This window comes from Crotalus tigris, unplaced genomic scaffold (genome assembly GCF_016545835.1).
Source record: "Crotalus tigris isolate CLP2741 ecotype Arizona unplaced genomic scaffold, ASM1654583v1 scf7180000017871.4482833, whole genome shotgun sequence".
Taxonomy (NCBI): domain Eukaryota; kingdom Metazoa; phylum Chordata; class Lepidosauria; order Squamata; family Viperidae; genus Crotalus; species Crotalus tigris.
Window position 1 is genome coordinate 739,229 of NW_024096690.1, and position 21,908 is coordinate 761,136.

General features: G+C 37.5%; 1 protein-coding gene across 9 annotated transcripts in view; it reads right to left on the reverse strand.

Annotated features, from left to right (window-relative positions):
- Positions 1-21,908, reverse strand: part of THRB (thyroid hormone receptor beta) — a 288,188-nt gene that overhangs the window by 135,478 nt on the left and 130,802 nt on the right. For 6 of the 9 annotated variants that reach the window (XM_039343673.1, XM_039343665.1, XM_039343671.1 and 3 more), the window contains 2 exons: positions 16,692-16,793; positions 12,273-12,310 (listed from right to left, as the gene is read on the reverse strand). In XM_039343673.1, the coding sequence (XP_039199607.1) occupies positions 12,273-12,310; positions 16,692-16,761 (108 nt within the window). In that variant the 5' untranslated portion in view covers positions 16,762-16,793. The remainder of the gene's footprint in view (positions 1-12,272; positions 12,311-16,691; positions 16,794-21,908) is intronic. The other 3 variants (XM_039343667.1, XM_039343668.1, XM_039343669.1) reach the window with 1 other exon arrangement.

The window sequence follows — 21,908 nt, forward strand, 5'->3', positions numbered from 1 at the left end:
ATGATTTTAAAATTCCACTATGGGCTATTCCATGGCATGCGATTGAAGGGATAAGAAGAGGGGTTAGGATGGATAGCGTTTCTTATGCACAATTACTCAGGTGGGATGGTAAAAATTGGCAGTTAAAATTATGGAAGATTTAGCACAGGAAAATATTATATATTCATGGTTTCACTACAGACAAATAAGGGATAGGTGGAAGATAGATGGAATGTGGGTTTGCTTAGAGAAGATGAGAATCTGTTTAAACAAATAAAAGATCAAAGGCGAACTCACATTAAGAGAATTTATGGGGTCTTAGTAGAATTGAACTCAGAAGCAGAGTTAGTCAAAGAATGTATGATTAAATGGGCACAAAACTTTGGTGAACCGGTACTATTAGATACCTGGGAAATTATTTGGGTGAGGAACGTTAAATTTACGCAAGCCCAAAATTTAAGGGAGAACTTTTATAAAATGTTTTATAGATGGCATCTTGATCCACAAAAAATGTCTCGTATGTATCCTGATCTACAGCCTAAATGTTGGAGATGTGGAAGTCTGGATGCTACATATTATCATATTTGGTGGACGTGTAAAAATATAAAAGCTTTTTGGATTAAGATATGGTGGAATATTCAAAGAATTTTTAGAAGGAGGGTAAAGTTTACCTCACAATTGTTTTTATTAGGTATTGTTACAGATTGTGATACTAAAGATATTACATTGATGTTAAATTTAATCACAGCTGCAAGGTTGTTAGTAGCACAATGTTGGAAGAAGGAATCTCTGCCTACCTTGCAAGAGTGGCTTTTTAAAGTTTCTTATCTGGCGGAAATGGCAAAGATTTCGGCTTTCCTGAAGGATCAATCTCAAGAGAAGTATGTTGTGGTATGGAGGAAATGGATAGATTTTATACAACACAAGATGGATATTAAAAAATATTATTTAGCTTTTTAATAATTTATATTGAAAAGCCAATTTTCTTGAAAAGCCAAACTTTTTTCCCCTTTTTTTTCTTTCTTTTTATTATTATTATTTTCTTCTTTCCTCTTTTCTATTTTTCTTTTTATATATATATATATATATATATTACCTTTAATTATTTTATAACTTGTTTAAGTAATGTATTTAGATTTGTTTATAGTTTATTGTTGTTAATTATTTAGTAATTTGTTTAAGTAATGTATCTAGATTTATCTATATTTTACACTTTTCTTAAGATTCTTTGAAGAAATTCTAATTAAGCCTATATCCAGCTCTGGGATAGTCGGGGGAGGGAAGGGGAGGGTTGGGGAGGGATGGGGAAAATTGTTTTGTTTTTGTATTGTAAAATCTTTTAAATTTTCAATAAAAAAAAGTCAGAACTGCAACTTTATTTCTTGTGAATTAAAAAAAAATGCAGAGAAGGACATCCTCTGGAATAACATGGATAGAATCATCATATACAACAAGCTTTCTCCAGGAGTGCTATAATCTTGAATGAATCCTGAGGCAGACTGTATACATCAGCAGCCCAAATATTCAATTGGCAATCGAACACTTGCAACTGCTCCAGGACACACTGACCCTGAGCAAATGAAATCAGGTTTGGATAAAGACAGGCCAGATCCTGTCAGGGAAAGCAGCAAGAACATGTTGGCAACTAAGAAATGCTCAACAAAGGCAATCTGCATGCCAATTTGAGAGGAGAGGACAGCAAGACTGAGAGTGAGTGGGTGGCCAAATAAATCTTTTGAATAAATAAATAAACACCTCAAATAAAACCAGGCCAGCACTAGGACTTCTTAAGAACAGCTTTCAGAGGGGCTTCCGGTACGGAGCGACAGCGATGGCGGCTATCCTCTAGCCGTCCAGCTGGGAAAGTGTCAGAGCCGCGGAGCGCAGCGCGCATCAGCTGGCCCGCGGCTCGGAATTCCCTTCCCGGGCAAAGGGAAGGGACAGAGAGTACAAGAGTAGAGGTAGAACCCCTGAACCCTCTCTGGATTTAATTCTAGAGGGGGTGAAAGGAGTGGTCCCTCGGAGCTCTTGCTGTCTCCGCCTCCCAGCTGTTTTTGCTTCCTAGGAAGCAAAAGAAACTGCCGCTTCTATCTCCGTGCTTATAGAGAGTTGGTGAGTAATTCCTAAAAAACCGGACAGAGCAGTTTAAAGGATTTTTTCTTATATAATTTAGGTGTTTATTTTTTTTTATTTAGTTCTGATTATTTCTCCTTTTTTTTTCTTTTTATTACTGTGGAGAAGGAATTAAGATGGCGTTTTGAAAGTGACGGAGTTTTTTTTCCCCTTGTCTTTTGTTTCACTTTCTCCTTTTAAGGACTGGACTTTACTTTTGCTTTTGGTATTGAATTCTCTTTTTTGATTTTTTCTTCTTGGTCTTTTTTCTCTGGATTTTCAAGGATTATAGTGTTTTTGCTGCCTCTTTTAAAAATAAAAATTTTTCTCTTTCCCCCTCATCTCTTTTTTTGGGGGGGGGAAAAGGGAAGTGAGAACTGTGTCATTTAAAATGGCTTCAAAGAGACAGCCGCCTTCTACAACATCCAAGGTGATTTCCTCCCCTATAACTTCTACTGCACAACCACAACAACAACTTAAACATGCACCACCGGCACAGCCACCACCCTCCCCTCCTTTGCCTGGACTTTCAGCACAAGAGGTTAGAGGTATAATGGGAGAGGCTGTAGCTCAAATGAGAGAGGAAATGAAGCAATTTTCTACACAGCTTAAATCAGAAATTAAATCTGACTTCAAAGAAGAGATAAGTGGGATAAAGGATCAATTGGAAAATAACAATAATATTTTGCGACAAGATATACTTGCAGCAGTCTCAGGTTTGGCTACAGTGGTGGTTAAGCTGGATGCAAGACTCGAGGAAGTTGAAGATAAAGTTGATTCCTTTGATGACAAAATTCAAGATGTGGAAAGGAAGGTGGAGACTTCACAAGAAGATATTCTGATGTTTCAGTATAGGCAGATGGAATATGCCTTGAGGATTAGAGGCCTCAAGGAAGATATGAATCAAGATCTGATGGAGGTGGTCCTTACTGATTTGGCTGTGGTTTTGGATATGGACAAAGGAGAATTACGCAGAGAAGTTGAAAAAGTGTACAGGCTTAACTCTTGGATTGCTAAGCAGAAGAATTTGCCTAGAGATGTGGTGATTTATTTTACGAAGAAGTCTCTGCGTAATGAGATCATACAAGCCTTTTATAATAAAAGATTTCAGATAGCTGCCCAAGATGTCATCATACTAAAGGAAATCCCATCAAAAATTTTAAGAATCAGGAAAGATTTTGCTTTCTTAGCTAATGAGCTTAAAGTTAGATCGATGCCATTTAGATGGGAAATCCCGATGGGTATTGTTTTGAGCCATGCGGGGACACGTTATAGATTGAATACGGTTGATAAAGCTAGAGAATTCTATACTTCAGTCCTAGGTGCAGGCTCAACTTTACCTGTTCAGAAATCCCTGAGTGGCAAAGAGGCGGAGCAGCAGTCTGAGGCATTAGGTTTGGTTTCTGCTGGGATGCTGCAAGCTGAAGGGCAACGCCAGACGGAGGTTAAAGAGCAGAGAATGACTCGTGCAGCTTATAAACGTAAAGAGAAGGAGCAACGTAAGAAAGAGGCCAAAGAGATTTCTCCTGGAAATGTATCACCGCCGGTGGGAGGAGCAAGACCCAAGAGTCATGCAACACATGTTGCAATTTCAGATCTCCAAGGTGTCTTCTCCAGGCTGCGGGCCAAGGGAGATGGCAAAGTTTTTGACCTGGAATGTTAATGGATTGAATTCTCCTCAGAAAAGGAAAAAAATCTTTTATTATTTGAAGCAACGTAATAATGATGTTATTTGCTTACAGGAAACTCATATTTTACTTAAGGATCAGAAATATTTAGTTAATGCCCGTCTGGGATCTCACTTCGTATCTTCTGCTCCCGGGAAGAAGGGGGGAGTTGTTATCTATGTTAAGCAAAATCTACCAGTTTGTCTGGTGGAGTCTGACCCCCAAGGGAGATATGTGATGGTTGAATTGGGCTTATATGGTAAGAAAGTACTTATAGTGGGACTATATGCACCAAATCAGCAACAGGAACAATTTTATAGACTCTTACATGAAAAAATAAATCTGCTGGACTACAGATCCGTGGTACTAATGGGGGATTGGAATGGTGTCTTAGATGTACAAAGGGACAAAAAAGGTTCCTCTCCTCTTCTAAAGCAGGCAAAATTACCTAAAGCCTTTTTTGATATGAAAGAGGACTGGGAATTACGGGACTATTGGCGGGAATGTAATCAAGAGGAGAAAGACTTTACCTTCTTTTCAGATAGACACCAATCCTTCTCAAGAATTGACTTCTTCTTGATTACAACGGACTTATATAATAGAGTAAAGAATGTCAAGATTTTCCCTAGGTCTTTGACGGATCATAGTCCAGTTTGGATGGAGTTGACTCAAGAAAAAGAGGAGAGAAGATCCTGGAGGTGAATGAGAATTTATTTAGACAAGAAAAAAATGTTCAGAAACTAAAGGAGTGTTTAAAGGATTATTTTGCTTTGAATATGTATAAGGGGACTTCAATGTCAATGGTATGGGATGCAGGGAAAGCATTTATGCGTGGGATTTTGATAAAAATGAATAATTGTCATAAGCAAAAACAGATTCAGAAACGTAAAGAATTGGAAGATGAAATTAAATTAAAAGAAAAGTCTTTGATTTTAAATCCTTCTGATGAAAGTATTAAAGAATCCTTAAAGTTGTTAAGAACACAATTTAATATGTTGTTAGCAGATCAAGCTGCAACCAATTTATTGTTTATGAAACAAAATACATTCTGTAATGCTAACAAGCCAGGGAGATGGCTGGCTTATCAATTGAGAAAGAAACAGAGACAGAGAACAATAGATAAAATAAATTACAAGGGTAAATTAGTTTCTCAGAAGGAACTGATTAAGAAATCTTTTTTGGATTATTATCAAAAATTATATAAATCTACTAATGTGCAAATTTTAGAGATAAATAAATATCTAAGCGAGGTTAGTTTCCCTAAATTGACAGAGGATCAGAAACATGAAGTTAATGGTTTAATTACTAAGGAGGAAATTTCGCTAGCAATTCAACAATTGAAACCAGGGAAAGCACCTGGTACGGATGGGTTAACAGCTGTTTATTATAAAGTCTTATTGGAGGAGATGATTCAACCATTAGGTGATCTTTTCAATGGCATTTTACAGGGTCAAGAGATTCCTCCCTCATGGCGTACTGCTTTTATATCATTGATTCCAAAGGAAGATCAAGATCTTACTTTACCAAAGAATTATAGGCCTATATCTCTTTTAAATGTGGATTATAAGATATTTGTAAAAATCTTAGTAAATAAGCTTATGAGGGTGGTGCACCACCTTGTGCATAAAGATCAATCTGGGTTCATAACTGGAAGGTACATGAAAAATAATGTCAGACAAATTATTAATTTATTAGAATATTTAGATAAAAATAACTAAGTTCCTGCAGGGCTGATATTTCTAGATGCTGAAAAAGCCTTTGATCAATTGAATTGGCATTTTATGTTAAGAGTAATGGAAGAGATGAATTTTGGTGAAAAGATATTGCAAGCTCTTATGGTAATATATCAAAAACAAACGGCACAACTTATCGTTAATGGAGGCTTGTCAGAGGTTTTTACAATAGAGAAAGGTACTAGACAGGGTTGTCCATTATCACCGTTGCTGTTTGTCTTAACACTGGAAATACTGTTGATCAAAATTCGAGAGTCGCAGGAAATTAAAGGAATAGAAGTTAATAAAAAAGAGTATAAGTTAAGAGCTTTTGCGGATGACTTGGTTATCACTTTGTCGCAACCTACTTATTCTGTAGTAAAATTATTACAGTTGATTTATAATTATGGTTTGGTTTCGGGTTTTAAGATTAATGTTAATAAGACTAAAATTTTACCTAAAAATATGACTAGTCGGGAGAAGCAGACTTTGGTTAATTTGACGGGTTTTGAAATTGTTAATAAGGTAAAATATTTGGGGGTGATGCTATCTGTTTCTAATGCAAAATTATTTAAAAACAATTATGAAAGGTTGTGGGTTAGGGTACAGAGAGACTTGAAGAATTGGGAAAAGTTGCAATTATCCCTCATGGGAAGAATTGCAGTGATAAAAATGAATATTCTACCCAAGTTTCTCTTTTTGTTCCAAATGATACCGATTTTGAAGAATGAGATCAATTTAACTGAGTGGCAGAAAGGCCTTAATAAATTTATTTGGGCAGGGAAAAAGCCAAGGGTTAAATTTAAAATTATGCAAGATTTCCGTGAGAGGGGAGGACTCAAGGTGCCGAATTTGAAATTATATTATGATGCGGTGGTTTTAACATTAGTTAGTGACTTGGGTAAATTTGACAAATTCTGATATACTTCACTTAGAGGGATGGAATTTACTTTTTGGGTGGCATGCCTATTTAATATTTAATAAAAAAATGGATTGGGCTTTTAAATCTCATATCTTAAGAATTTCTTTACTTAGGGTTTGGAGAAAATATTATAAAAGTGATTTCAAAGTACCATTAAGGGCTATACCAGGGGTAGGCAACCCAAAACACTCAAAGAGCCACTTGGACCCGTTTCCCACCAAAAACAAAACACTGGGAGCCGCAAAACCCTTTTGATATCTAAAATGAAGATAACACTGCATATATCCTTTTTTACCTTTATTATAGGTGTGTGTATGTGTGTGTGTGTGTGTGTGTGTGTGTGTGTGTATGTGTATGTGTATATATGTGTGTACACACACACACACACACACACACACACACACACATACACATTAAAAATAAAAGTAAAAATATGACTCTTGGGAATACCCATACTATTAAAACAATGATCACCAAGAGAATGCTTTAAGAGAATAAAATCACATACACACAAAGGTAAAAAAAGGATATATGCAGTGTTATCTTCATTTTAGATGTCAAAAGGGTCTCTCTCTCCCTCCCTCTCTATCTGCCCTTGGTCTACCACTCCTCTTCCCCCACTCTCTCTCTCCCTCTCTCTCTCTTTCTCCCCCCCCCTCCTATCTGCTGCTCACCTGGCAAGCTTCAAGCTGTTGTTCAACAAGCTCAGAGGTAGGCAACCTCGTCTCTTTTATGACTCATGGACTTCAACTCCCAGAATTCCTGAGTCAGCCTAGCTGGGCTAGCTAGCTCTCTCCTGCCCTTCCTGCTTCCTGCTTCCTCTGCCCTTCCTGCTTCCTGCAGAGACGCAGCAAAGGGAGGAGCTCCGCCCAGAGAGCTTTTCAGCTCCTCGGAGAACACTGTGAGTGCACTCTCTTTTACACACACACACACACACACACACACACACACACAGAGAGAGAGAGAGAGAGAGAGAGAGAGAGAGAGAGAGAGAGCAGGGAAATGCAATTGCCTCCTTCTGTCTCTGTCTCTCTCTGCAAAGGCAGAGGAGGCTGGGAGCCACAGGGGAAGGCTCAAAGAGCCGCATGCGGCTCCGGAGCCGCAGGTTGCTGACCTGTGGGCTATACCTTGGCATGCAATAGAAGGAATAAAAAGAGGGGTTAAAATGGATATGGTGTCTTATAGACAGCTACTCAGATGGGATGGACAAAACTGGCAGTTAAAATCACGGGAAGAGTTAGCACAAGAAAATATTATTTATTCTTGGTTCCAATATAGGCAATTATTAGACAGATGGAAGATGGACTGTAAGGTGGGTTTTCTCAGAGAAGATGAAAATCTTATTAAGCAAGTGAAGGATCAAAGACAAACCCACATTAAGAGGATTTATGGGGTTTTAGTTGAATTGGATTCAGAAACGGAACTAATTAAAGATTGTATGATTAGATGGGCGCAGAATTTTGGTGAGCCAGTTCCATTGGACACCTGGGAAACTATTTGGGTGAGAAATGTCAAATTTACACAAGCACAGAACTTAAGGGAGAATTTTTATAAAATGTTTTATAGATGGCACCTTGATCCACAAAAAATGTCTTTTATGTACCCTGACTTACAACCTAAATGTTGGAGATGTGGTTGTATGGACGCTACTTATTATCATATTTGGTGGTCGTGCAGAGAGATAAAAGCATTCTGGATTAAGATATGGTGGAATATCCAGAGAATTTTTAAAAGGAGGGTAAAATTTACTCCACAATTATTTTTGTTAGGTATAGTTATTGATTGTGATACAAAGGAGGTTATATTGATGTTAAATTTGATTACAGCTGCGAGGCTGTTAGTAGGACAATATTGGAAGAAGGAATCTTTGCCTACATTGCAGGAATGGTTTCTTAAAGTGTCTCATTTGGCGGAAATGGCAAAGATTTCGGCTTTCTTAAAGGGTCAAACGCAAGAGAAATTTCTTGCTGTTTGGGATAAATGGATAAAATTCATACAATTTAAATTTGATATAAAAAATACTATATAGTTTTTTCATAATTTTTAACTTTATATATATATATATTTTCTATTTTATATTCTTTTTTTTATAAATATAATTTTTTTTAACTTTTTTTAATTAAGCCTATATTCTGCTCTGGGAGGCCCTGGGGGGGGGAAGGGGGGGTTTGGGTAGGGGTGGGGGAAGGGGGGTTTTGTTGGGTAATGTTTGTTTTTATTTGTATATGTTGTTTTTTGTTTTTGTATTGTCTTTTATTTTCTGTAAAATTTATAAAACTCTAATAAAAAAAAAAAAAAAGAACAGCTTTCAGACCCCTGCTTTTCCACTGAAAACTCTCTCCCATTCTGGATGTGTGTGTGTGTGTTCCTGTTGTTCTTACTTCTTCATGGATCAGCTCATAGAATTTTCATAGATAATTGTCATAAGACAACTCTCATGGCTCTGAATCTGCTCCCTTTCTGCTTGCAATAACCCCCCAATTAATATGATTATTCATCTGATTTCCAACTGTAATTAGAAAATTTATCACACACTAAAAAGGTAACATTGCCTGACTGTCACTTTCCATCAGCTCACAGATGAGGAATGTGAGAGAGTGCACTAGGATGATTGTGGGAGAAGATTACAGGGGCCTCCTTGTGTGTATAATAATGAATTTGTTCACCATATCCCTTTGTGTTTCTGTGCAAGTATACAGCCTATGACAGTGATGGCGAGCCTTTTAGAGACTGAGTGCCCAAACTGCAACCCAAAATCCACTTATGCATCGTCGAGTGCCGGGTGGGTGTGGCCCATTGGCTGGGCATGGCCAATTGGCTGGCGTGGCTGTAGTGGTAACAGCAGCCTGGGTGGGACTAAAAAGTTCAATCAATCAATTCCAACTTTGCAAGAACTTTTTTTTCCCGCGAGAAGTTGAAATTGACTGATTGAACCTTTTCTCTTTTTTTTGCACATGGTGGTGGAGGCCTAAAGTGAAAAAGTTTTATAAAACCCAGCTGAAGGCCTTGGTAGCCCCTTGGTGGGGCTACCAAAGGCGTGCCCACAGAGAGGGCTCTGAGTGCCGCTTCTGGCACCCGTGCCATAGGTTCGCCACCACTGGCCTATGAAAATACCATACTTCTCCAAGAGCATTGTCATCAGGGGAAAGGTAAAATCAAGAAGCTGTACTCCAATGGATAATGGAAATATAAAATGTTTAAGGGTATCATCATCTTTTCATTTAATGTAATTACAGCTTTGCAATGATGATTAATCATTTCTTTAGAATCTCATGTCTCTGTGAACTTTTTTTATGGCTCCAAAAATTCTTTCTACCTGTTTAAACTGCTTCTTGATGCTGACTTTGCTTTTACATGTCACCCACAAAGCAATTCATTGCCAACTGTTAAAGATCAGAACACAAATCAATCCTACTAAAACTGTTTCAAGACAAGAAAGCAATTGAAAATATCAAATGAAAGCAGGTGAAAGGTAACAAAAATATATTTCTTCTATTTCTGATATAATAAATATTTGTAATTATTCCATTTACACAAATATATTTACCATTACAGTATTATGTATTTTGTTGTGTGTATAGTCAGCATTGTTATAGCAGACTAGCAGTATAGTAGATTAGCAGTTGACATCAAGAAGTCAAAGGTTTGCCAGCCACTTTATCTGCAGTTACTAGCACCCTCTCTGATCACCACCACTAAAAATCAGTTACTTATCTGCCATTTTAAAGTAGAAAACCCATGAGAATGGAGTATATATTTTAAAATATGCTTAACATAGTTCTATAAATAAAGTTATTTATTTATTTAAAGCATTTTTATAGGTGCCCATCTTATATCAAACTCTGGGCAGCTTCCAATCATTTATCCCCATAGAGGAACAAATTAGAAAATTTGTTCCTGCTATATGCATGATACAGCTCCATCTATTCTGCATCATTGCTCCAGCTTCTGTAGCCCATTATGTTCCCAAACAATGTTATATAGGCATATCAGCCATCAAAAGAATGCCCATTCCTACAGGAGTCAGCAAAACCCAGCACTGACTATAATGAACCACACATATTTTAGATATAAAAGTGTGTTTTTCTAATAGCCTATTTTTATTGACTGTTTAAGGATGTATTATGAAATACATTATATCAGTGCTACGCATCCACTAGATATAAGAGCAACCGTAAATCATACATAGCCCCAGAACTTTTATGTTATGAGATATCTTGGCTGGCACAATTATAAAAGATTTCCATCCTGAAAAATAATCTCCTATGTTTGAAACCATTAATTAATTCTCTATAAAATAATTGGAACAAAAAAGCAAAAATGAAATCAAAGCAAGGAAACTGAATGCCAGTGAATTCCACACAGCAGTTTTCTACTCAAGAAGGTGTGGTGCTCATCGCCTGGAGACACTGCTGTTTTTGAAAATTTTTCCTTTATAAGAGTATAGCATTCTTATAATTTTTCTTATATTTCCTTCATACAAACAATACCAGTCATTTTCAATTATAATTATATTTTTCCTCTATTAGCAGAAATCTTAAATGTCCTGCTCACAACCAGACAATGAAAACATTTTTCACCTTAACTTATATGGAATCAGCCCTTACTTCGTTTAGCTCAGAACTATGTCTATAGATTATTTATAATTTTTAGCAGGAACTTTGTAAGCCTACCTGAAGGGCAAGGCTAGAGCATATGTCATTCTATTATTGTAGCATAGTTAGTAATAGTTTTTCTGTTTTTCCCAATCATTATTTCATTCTGATGCTCTTCCTCCCTTTGTTTGCAAACTACACAGTACATATCTTCATGTGTGATTTCCTAATATATCCATTTTTGTATTTATGCATTTTATTTTCATAGTTTAAGTTTATTAATATAATGCATTGTGTGTATTTTTCCTTAAGATGAATATTTTATGTTCAGTTTTTGAATTAGGAACTTCAGTGACAAATTTGTAAAATGTATGGATTTAAAAACCCAACTCCGTGTTACTTAAAAAAAAAAGAAATGTGAATTACGAATACTTACAGATCAGTACCCACAAATGTGTATGTCATAGATCTTCCATCATACATCACTCATACTTTTCTCTCCAATTTATATAAATCCACTTTCCTGCAACTAGCTCATCCTCAATTTAAGTTAACTAGAAACCATCATATCAGGGAGTTACCTATGCATACTTTTTTCCTTAGCTAGGAAGTCCTGAATTAATGCCATAACTAGATTTTTCCCAAAAATATGAAGGCAAGGTTCCACATACCTGGGAATGAGCACTACAGAAAATTTAAAATGATTATAAATCTGAACTTTTTGCCTAAATGTCATGTTTTACTTGCTGAATACACTGTGCACTTCAAAGTTACTTCTTTCTATTTGCTGTTCCTAATTTTCCACCATCATTATTTGATTATTAAATTATATACTGGTATATATTTTATAAAGAGAAAGAAAATTTAATGCTGTGTGACACAACCTAACATTTTTCCTCCACTGAGCTAGTTGAAATCCAGTTAGAAACAAATTCAATTTTTCTACAGTCAAAAGAAAACATGAATATATTGAAATTATTTTAATAACTGATAATGTATTATATGAGCCGTATTTTCTCCAGCTGTCCCAAAGCATTGCTTTCAGTTACACTAGAGTCTACAGACTTATTTTTAAAAGCATTTTTCACCTATGTTAAATATGTTTCAGACTATGCATTTTCTACATTTATAGAAAACTTTCCCAATCTTGAGCTATTTCAATGGGTTGAATTGCAATTTGCATATCTGAACTGAGAACTACAGCCCAACACATAGATTCTGACTATAACATGTGAAATCCCAGGGTGGAAATGGCTGTGCTATAATTTAATTTATTGTCACTTACTTGGATTAGAAGGTTGAAGCAGAAGAACTGCTTGCATACTGTGAAGAAAGAGAAAAAAGCCAGTGTTTAATGATATATTTAGATACATATAAACAAATTTGCAGCAACTACCTTACATTATTTTAATATCCTTCAATGTAAGATAACTACCTGCATTATTGCCTTTAAATTTGAATGTTGCTAAAGAACGCAAATAATAGTTTTGGTTAGTTTTGTTTTTAAACCAACAATTACTTTTAGATAAAAGATCAGTCACTTGCCCTGTGTCAGCAAGTTTGCATTCTCATTCAGCTTTTGACTAAGATTTGCTTTGGAAACATATTAATAGATCTCATCAACATACAGTTCATATAGAAGTAGTACATATGTAGTAGAAGCCTATTATCTTAATAAATTGAGGAAATGAAGGTTCTACATTGACAAATAAGCATTTAAAAGCATGATAGAATGCTTAGAAGATGGATGTAATCATATCCAAATATTTGATTTCAGTCCTTGACATTCTGCAGTATCTTGTCCTAGATAGCCAAAGAAGAAAAATTAGTAATCCTGGGCAATAAAAAGAATATTTGCTTCTGTACCCAATATGGCAATAAAAAGAAAATACCATAGTTCTGTTTCTTTTTTTAAAATCAATCATTTACATTATAATGTACTCTTAAAGTTGCTTGGTTCACACACTGCAAGTAGGCCAGAGTTTGCTGAATAAGGAGTAACTGTCTGAATTCACACATTGTGCCAAATTATACCAAATAAATCACAGCCTACAAGGCTCAATGATCAAGTTCACATAACCCCCAAAAGAAAAACATTTTATCACTTATTATAATATAAGTATCAAGGCAGAATGTTAATCAGAAGTACATAATATTTTAAGTTATTATTATTTGCCAAGTATGTTATTTGCCAAGTATGTCTGGATAAACAGCGAAACATTTCAAACCAAGAAAGAAAAGAAGTATAGTTGCCATGACTGAACTTCCAGGTAAGACTATCTGGATAACTGAGCATTTTCATTGACTTTTGCACTGTATTTGTATCTTTCCAATTTGAACCAGATAAAAAAAAACATAATATGCTTTATTATTATTACCTAAAATAGTTGTACAACAAAGACTAAAGCAAAAATGATTTAAAAAGAACAAAAGCTAACTGAATGAATATAATACATTCATTCTAAAAAATAATAATCAATTTATGCATATAACGATGTTCTACCAAGAGCTAATAATATCATAACTCTAGCAGGAGTTTAAAGTAGCATCATTTGCAATATCTGAACTGTTTATCTAATACAAGTTCTGGTTCATATCCTAAAGTCAAGATAAATTTAAAAATGAAAAACTGACAGGTTATTAAAAAGTATATAGACATAAATAAATATATTAGTTCAATAATACTCTGAATGATATTACATTTTAAATTTTCTGCAAAAAACATTTCAAATAACCCTGAGTTCATAATGTAAGTACTGATTTAAATAGAAAAAATAAAATGCTAAGGATAGAGAATTGGATCAAAATTTAATCATATCTATCCAGTAGTAGTAGATTAATTACTACTACCCATTTTATAAACTAAACTCAAATTGCATATATGTAAATATGAAATCTATAGGCACTTTTGTCAATAACACAGAATTTACAATCAATATACCATATAATACTAGCACAAAACATTCTTGCTATTGTTACTTCAACATGTATTATAATCTCCCTTTGGCAATAACCACCCAAAAGTTTGATAACAATCGTCTTTTTCCTTCCCAACAAAGACTGAACTAGCTTTTATCTCTTCCTCTAGCCTGGAAGAACTCACTGATACAAAAATTAGGTCTGATTTTGGCTTCAGACCTAAAGCAAAGAGAAACAAACTGTTTTGTCTTAAGGCTGCACTGTAATGTGGTAGAGCATTCAATCTAAAAGATGCTCCAGATGAAGAATATGACATTAGGGAAGATGTTGTCTATTTTACTAAACTAATTAATTTCCAGACAAGATAAATGGGAAGTATCTCAGATATTTCAACAAAGTTGATGTTCAATGAAGATCATGAAAATTTAAAATCTGCACCAACTTTTTATAAAAATGTAATGACATATACAGAATTTTGTAGACAACAAAAAGTAGGGAGGTAACAATCAATACCAGTCAGTATAGATTTGGTGAGTGCATTTCTGACATTAATCATTATTATTACAAGAAATGTTTTAGCTGGAAGAGCTTTAAGCAGTTAAAAAATCATTAATCACAGTTATCACAGTTATCTTTGCTATTCCTATGTCTTCCTTTCACAGAGAATTTCAATAGCCATATTGAGTAGCTGCTTACTACTGCTAACAGCCTCTAGCACTTGCTCCACTTGCTCCACTCCTAGCTGAATCAACAATTTGCACACAGCTCTTGTTTCCTTCTCTGCAATGTCTGAATATGTAAGGCAGACTGGCAATGATAAAGCAGCAGAATGGATCATTATGAGCAATAATAGGAGGCCTAGAAGAGGAAAGCACTGTGCTCTAGCATTGTTGCTGAAGGATGTAAAGCAGGCATCTTGTGACAAGCACTTCCTGCCCAATGTCTACAGTCCAGTAACGGTCATCACTGCTGTTCCACTGACTTGGCCAGACTCTTCTTTCTCACCTGCAAAGAACTGCAAAGAAGACAAAAAAATATGTGGCTCACTGTTCTGGCCCTCTGCCATTACCCAATATCAGATGGTTCCTGCTGTTATTAAGCTCAGTAACAGCAGATTAGACATTTTATGTCTTCTTTTTCATTTGCTGTTTGCTATGATTGGAAAGGCAAAAAAAGGCAGAGCAGAGTAAACATTATTTGTGAAAGTGAACCCACATCTGACATTATATATTTAAATTTTCAAACAATTTGTGATAAGAGTCCCTCACCCAAAATACTTGGTTAAACTAGGTTTACCGATAGTAGTAGAGAGTAACAAAGTTGACCTTGATAGAAATGTGCTAGTACCTAGAATTATTTTTTAAAAAACCTCTATGAAACAAGAAAATATCCCAAAATGGATCAGGCAGACATTTTCCTGTGATTCAGTGGGTATAAGAAGGGGGGGGGATGTACAGCACAAACAAACTATAAGGTTCTGTTATTTTAACCACTTTCAATAAAAGCACTTTTCTTCCTGCAAAGTCAGCTTCCTGATTTGGTGGAGCTGATATAAATCTCATTCTCTTTCAACAAAGATTGACCATCTAGCCCTGTGGTGGTGAACCAATGGCATGCGTGCCACAGGTGGGACGCAGAGCCCTCTCTGTGGGGACGCGCGCCATCACCCCAATCCTAGCCCTTCAGTGCCGTCCATAAGCAACCTGCATCAATACCCGTGCAGGGTAAGGTTGCTGCGCCCGCCTCTGCCTCCCCAAGCATTTTTTTACTAACCTGCCTTTCATTCCCTTTCTCCATTCGCTTCTCAGCCTTTGCCACTTGTTTGTGGGACTAAAAAAAAAAAAAGTTCCATCAGACTTTCTAACTTCTCACGAGATCTCCAGAAGTTAGAAAGTCTGATGGAACTTTTTTTTTTTTTACCCATAGTCCCACAAACATGCGGCGAAGGCTGAGAAGCAAATGGAGAAACGAAATGCAGCTGAAAGGCAGGTTAGTAAAAAAAAACACTTAGGGGAGGCGATGGCATCTGAGAGGGGGCATGGCAACCTTACCCTGCATAGTGGGAGGAGGGTGGGGCACATGCCCTTCCTATGCCAGGCCAGCCCCTGCAGCCCCAGGGTGGCCATGCTAGGCAGCAGTGGGCAGAGCATTGAGGTGGGGGCTGGCAGGCCAATCAAAGCAGCAGATGGAGCGCCGGAGGCTCAGGGAGACAGGGTGCTGAAGCGTGCAAGGAAACAAAGGACTTTTTTTTGGAGAAAAAAGGTCAATCAATCAATTCCAACTGCAATCTTTCACGAGAAGTTGGAATTGATTGATTGATTGACCTTTTTTTCCCCCAAAAAAACCTTTTTTTTGTTTCTTTGCATGCAGTGGTGGTGGCGGATTGCAAAGGAGCAATGGCACGGGACTGGAAGTCAGGTAAAGAAAGAAAGGCAATTTCTAGGAGAGGGGGGAGTGAGGATTTCTTTCCTTACCTGCCCCACTTCTTCCAAGGCTGCTTTTCGCTCAGACACATTGCTCTTGCCAAAGGCCCGACCGCCCACTTAACCGCCCTCCCTCCCCGAGTCTCTGGCACTCCACCTGCTGCTTTGGTGGCTCTGTAAGCAGAACTGCGAAGTTCTCTTCTCTGTCAGAGAAGAGAACTTCACAGCTCTGCCTACAGAGCCACCAAAGTTGTAGATGAATGGGCAGATGAGGAGGGAGCCTGCCCCACTTGTTTCACGTCCGCTTTCGGCCAAGCCACATTGTGTGAGGTGGCAAATAGCCATGTTGTGCTGAAACTGACCGTTTGCTGCTTCCTGTCCAATACCGCTGCCATGAAGCGCCCCTCTGGCTCCTGGGAGTTGTGCTGGCATCCTTCGTGCTGGGCGTCCTTTGCGATGAGTTTCTGGAAAGATTTGTGACAGAGGTGGATGCGATGCGCGAGGTGGCAAGTGGCCGCAGTTGGAGGCAAACAACCACTTCGCGCTGAAACTGGCCATTTGCCACCTCCTGCCCAATGCCGCTACCATGAGGCCACAGAATAAGCCGGGTGGTGGTAAGAAACTGGTATACTGGTTCCTTACCTCTGCCCAGCTTGTTTCACAGCCTCATGGCATCCGCATTGGGTGCAATGTGCAAGGTGGCAAACAGCCACGTCGTGCCAAAACCATGGGGCTGGTAGGCTGTGGCTGCTGATGGACACAGTTTGCCCCTATGCGCTCACTGTGTGTGGGAGCCGATGGTGTCAGGCAGCAGCTGCCCCGGTCCCTGCCTTGCCTTGCCTTGCCCTGTGGCAATGGCACCCCTGCCCTATCCCCTGCCTCACCTCGTCTCACACCGCAGGACAAGCCTCTGTCCCACCCGCCAGAGACCCCCTGGATCTCCCCCAACCCTGTCTGGTTCCCACAGGTGTCCCTCCTCATGAGCAACATTGAGGTGGCCATGTCCACCCCAGCCATGCCCACCTTGTCTGCCGTGACCACCACAACCAAGCCCACCCAATGGGCCACACCCACCCAAAGGGCCACACCCACCTGGCACCCAATGATACATAAGTGGGTTTTGGGTTGCAGTTTGGGCACTCAGTCTCTAAAAGGTTCGCCATCACTGATCTAGCCTTTGTTAGTGGAGATGGCTTCCAATCTTCAGGGCACCCTACCATCTGCTAAGCATCTTGCTGCAATATTGTTGTAACACCAACATAGGCAGATTTCTAAATGATGCATTTGCCATATGCCATGATGCAATTAACACTATAGTTGAGAAAGAATTTACATCACTAAGCATCAGCACAACAGCCTGCAGCATAGATTGAATTTCTGTGTTCTCACAGACTTTATCCAAGAATTCATGGGGAGATGAAAACCAATTCCTAAACTTCATGAGTCAGCGTGATCTGTTTTTAGTGAATTACCTAGTAGAGTTTCCCACAGATTGCACCAAGGTGACTTTTGGGCTGAGTGCTGGAGAGAAAGAAAGATCAGAAAGAGATGAAGAAACACAGGCAGTAGCAGGAAGGAATGGTGATTGTAGTAACCACTTGTACCACTTGCATTATAGGACCTATTTAATGATCTTGAGGGGCTTGTGACGTAGGAAAGAATAGTAAATACTCAGATAGCATAGGCAGCTCACAAATACTAGGTAATTGACCTGAGGCATGTTGTATATCTTTTTTAGATGCAGTACACAATGACAAAATACAACATCAAAGTTTGAAACAATAACAGAATACTTTTTTTAACAATCTGACATACAGCTTAAATGTAATTACTTCTCTTACCTGAATAGCCTTTAGAATCTAAAATTATCATTCTTGCTTGGATTTGAATAATATAAATTAAACATTTATAAATATTTGAATATGTAAAATAAGGAAGTATTGATTAAGCCCTTGTGCATATTACTTTGAAAGATAGTATCTTGTGGTTTAATTCTTATTTGGCTGAACTGTTAAGTTGGAATATAATTATTCTGAAGCATTAATAGGCTTTTGTAGCAAGTTCTATCAAAAAGTCTTACACAGAATATTGAATTGATGTATGGCCTTCCTTATAGATATACTGTATAGATATACAAGCAGTCCTCAGTTTATAATGGCAATTGGGACTTCCATTGCTAAGCAATGATGGTGTAAAGTGCAATATGACATGATTACATCACTTAGTGATAGAAATCCAGAAAGTCCTTTGTTGTTGTTGTTGTTAATTGCGAAGTCGTGTCCGACCCATCGCGACCCCATGGACAACGTTCCTCCAGGTCTTCCTGTCCTCTACCATCTTCTGGAGTCCATTTAAGTTCACACCTACTGCTTCAGTGACTCCATCCAGCCATCTCATTCTCTGTCGTCCCTTTCTTCTATTGCGCTCAATCTTTCCCAGCATTAGGCCCTTCTCCAGTGAGTCCTTCCTTCTCATTAGGTAGCCAAAGTATTTGAGTTTCAACTTCAGGATCTGGCCCTCTAAAGAGCAGTCGGGGTTGATCTCTTCTAGGACTGACCGGTTTGAACGCCTTGCAGTCCAAGGGACTCGCAGGAGTCTTCTCCAGCACCATAGTTCAAAGGCCTCAATTCTTTGGTGCTCAGCCTTTCTTATGGTCCAACTTTCACAGCCATACATTGCAACTGGGAAAACCATGGCCTGGACTATACACACTTTTGTTGGCAGGGTGATGTATCTGCTTTTTAGTATGCTGTCTAGATAAACTCCTAGCTGGCATCAAATTGGGATTCCCATTGGGAATCCTGGTAAGTAATGTGGAGCGTTGCAGGGAGTGGGGCAGATCTTGGGAGGCCTAGTGCAGACTGCATGCAAGTTGTGGGAAGGAGGTTGCACGAAAGGGATCATGGGTTGACACAAGAACAGGAAGGCTGAAGGAAGGGGTGCAGGTAGGTGCAACAGCCAGGAGACTGACAGTACACAATACACGGTACAGGACACAATATGGTGTGCAGGAAGGCCAAAGAGACTTTGTCACTTTCCCTGCAAGTTTCTCTATTAGCTTTGCTTGGCAGGGAAGGTAGTAAATGGCAATCAACATTGCAACTGTTATAAAGGCAATCTGGTTACCAAGCACTCAAATTATAATTGCATGATGATAATGGTGTTGTGATAGCTAGAATTTTCAGGACCAGTTATAAGTATCACTTGTTCGGCACTATTGCAACTTTAAACAGTCACTGAACGAGTGGTCGTAAGTGAATATGACCTGCAGTAAGAACCTAAGTGGAAACTGACTGTGATTTATCTGGTGCTCATTTTCACAAAATGTCTTTTAAGGAACTAAGTAAGTTAAGAATAAATTATTTACCCTATCTGAACTTGAAAAACTAATATTTTGTCAAAACTACAAAAATGAAACTGACTTTCCGTACTATATATATGTGGGGTGGAAGAGGGAGGAGATATAAGAAAAAAATCTCAGGACTGTATTTTCCCCACTTTGTCAAAATCAGCTTAGCATTAATTAATTACATTATTTTCCATTTCTCTTTAACAAGAGTGTAGAAACTACTACTTAAAAAAGTGGAAATATTTATAACACTCACTCCTCCCCCCCCACACACAAACACTTTTCATAAGAAACTAAAGCAAACAAATAAAAAAGATTTAAAAGGTATGCAAGTTTCTTATTTACTGTTTGGTAGATGGTCTACTGGCAAATCCAAGTGCACTAAGCATAGGCTTCCAGTATTTCCTACTTTAAATACTTTTGGTAGGTTGTTCTTAATTCAGAACACAGTGTTCTTGCTAGAATCCAAAACATACTTTGATGGGGGAAAGGAGGGAGGCAGACAGGGAAATAAAGATTCCCCTTTTTTTGTTTTTGTTGTTCCAAAACCTCTGGTTGTGAAAAAGTTTGACTTCATACATACATATGCAGCCAAAATCTTTGGATTTATCACAACATTTTATTAATTTCAAGAACCCTGTATTTGTGGATTTTTAATATGAGGGCTACTTATTTTCTTTTCTATATTTCCACTATTTGCACAAACGTGTTGAGCATGAACATGAACATGTATTTACAGCACTTTAAAAAAAACTAGAGGAGTGATTTATGCATGTTGATTTCATTAACACTGAAGGATATTTCACTCACATACACAAACACTCACACACAGGTAACTATGCAACAGGAAAAAAACACGCAAACATCCCAAAGAACAAGTCTTTTGTGGATATTTTTGCTTAGCAAAAACAAAAAATAAGAAAAAAGAACCCCTACAAATTTGGTTTATTTCTGAACATTTTCATATTTTTGCTTGATGAAAAAAAGTAAACTGTCAAATTTGCATTAAACCATGGGGGGAAAACCCTGGCAACCAGTTTCAAAACCCAGCTTTAGATAATATAGCAGCTTTGATTTTACCAGCAGTATTCAAATGGAAGAAACCTAGTAAACAAAATATAACACAATACTAATCATTTAAGAATATTTTCCTTTACATTTTATTTTAGCTGAGTTCAAATTCTGGAAAATAAGGCTCCACAGTTTTCAAGCAATAGAGAATCAACCTAAAATGCCACCGCCATTTTATAGATGTTATAATGTTTAAATAATTATAATTTAACTCATAAGAAAATCAGTCCATCTATAAACAGAAAAATATTTATGCTATACTTTATTTTTGGTTCAATAGCTCAGGTAGAGGGACAGGGATTGTTAGCTAGATGAACATTCAGTTAATTAATATGCACCATGTAATTTCAACTGAAAAAGGGGGGGAAGGGAGGAAAGAAGACAAACAGCAACTTTTGTCAGACAGCTCCTTTTTTTCCTCGCTAGGTCAATGTTTTTCAAACTTGGCAATTTTTAAAATGTGTGAATGTCAACTCCCAGAATTCCCTAGCTGGTATGTTGGCTGGGGAATTCTGGAAGTTGAAATTCACATTTCTTAAAGTAGCCAAATTAGAAAAACACTGACCTCCAGTGTTACCCCCTTTTCTCCTGAGTATATTTTCTCAGGAAATTTATGGAAGGTGGGTGAGTGGAAAGGATTAAAGGATTAAAAATGGAAGACAATGTGATCTAGATTTCTTGTAACATGAGATTGAGGAGACTGAACAATTAAAGTGTAGTCTAGATGTATACATTAAGCTTAGAATCGACAATATTCACCATTAATGAATATTTACAGCACAGTTGAGGCAGAATAGACCCAAAAAAACTGTAATGAATGCCCTATAATAACTTCAACAAGTTTGAGAATCACAATGAACAACAATATGCATCCACATTAGTTAAATCCACTTTGCTGTACCAAAATAATAATAATAACAACAACAACTTTATTGTCACTTTGAATGTACACCAATTGGCATACATCAAAATGAAATTTCATTGCATACAGCTCTCAAAGGATCACCACCTCCGATATACACTCCTTATTCGTGGCCAGCTCAAGTTTCAGATCGTCCATTTTAGTCTCTAGGGAGCGAATAATGGCAAACAGGACAGATGGAAATGGAGCTCCATGTGGATTAGCCCTCAAATTAGCTTGTATTCCTGTATGACAACC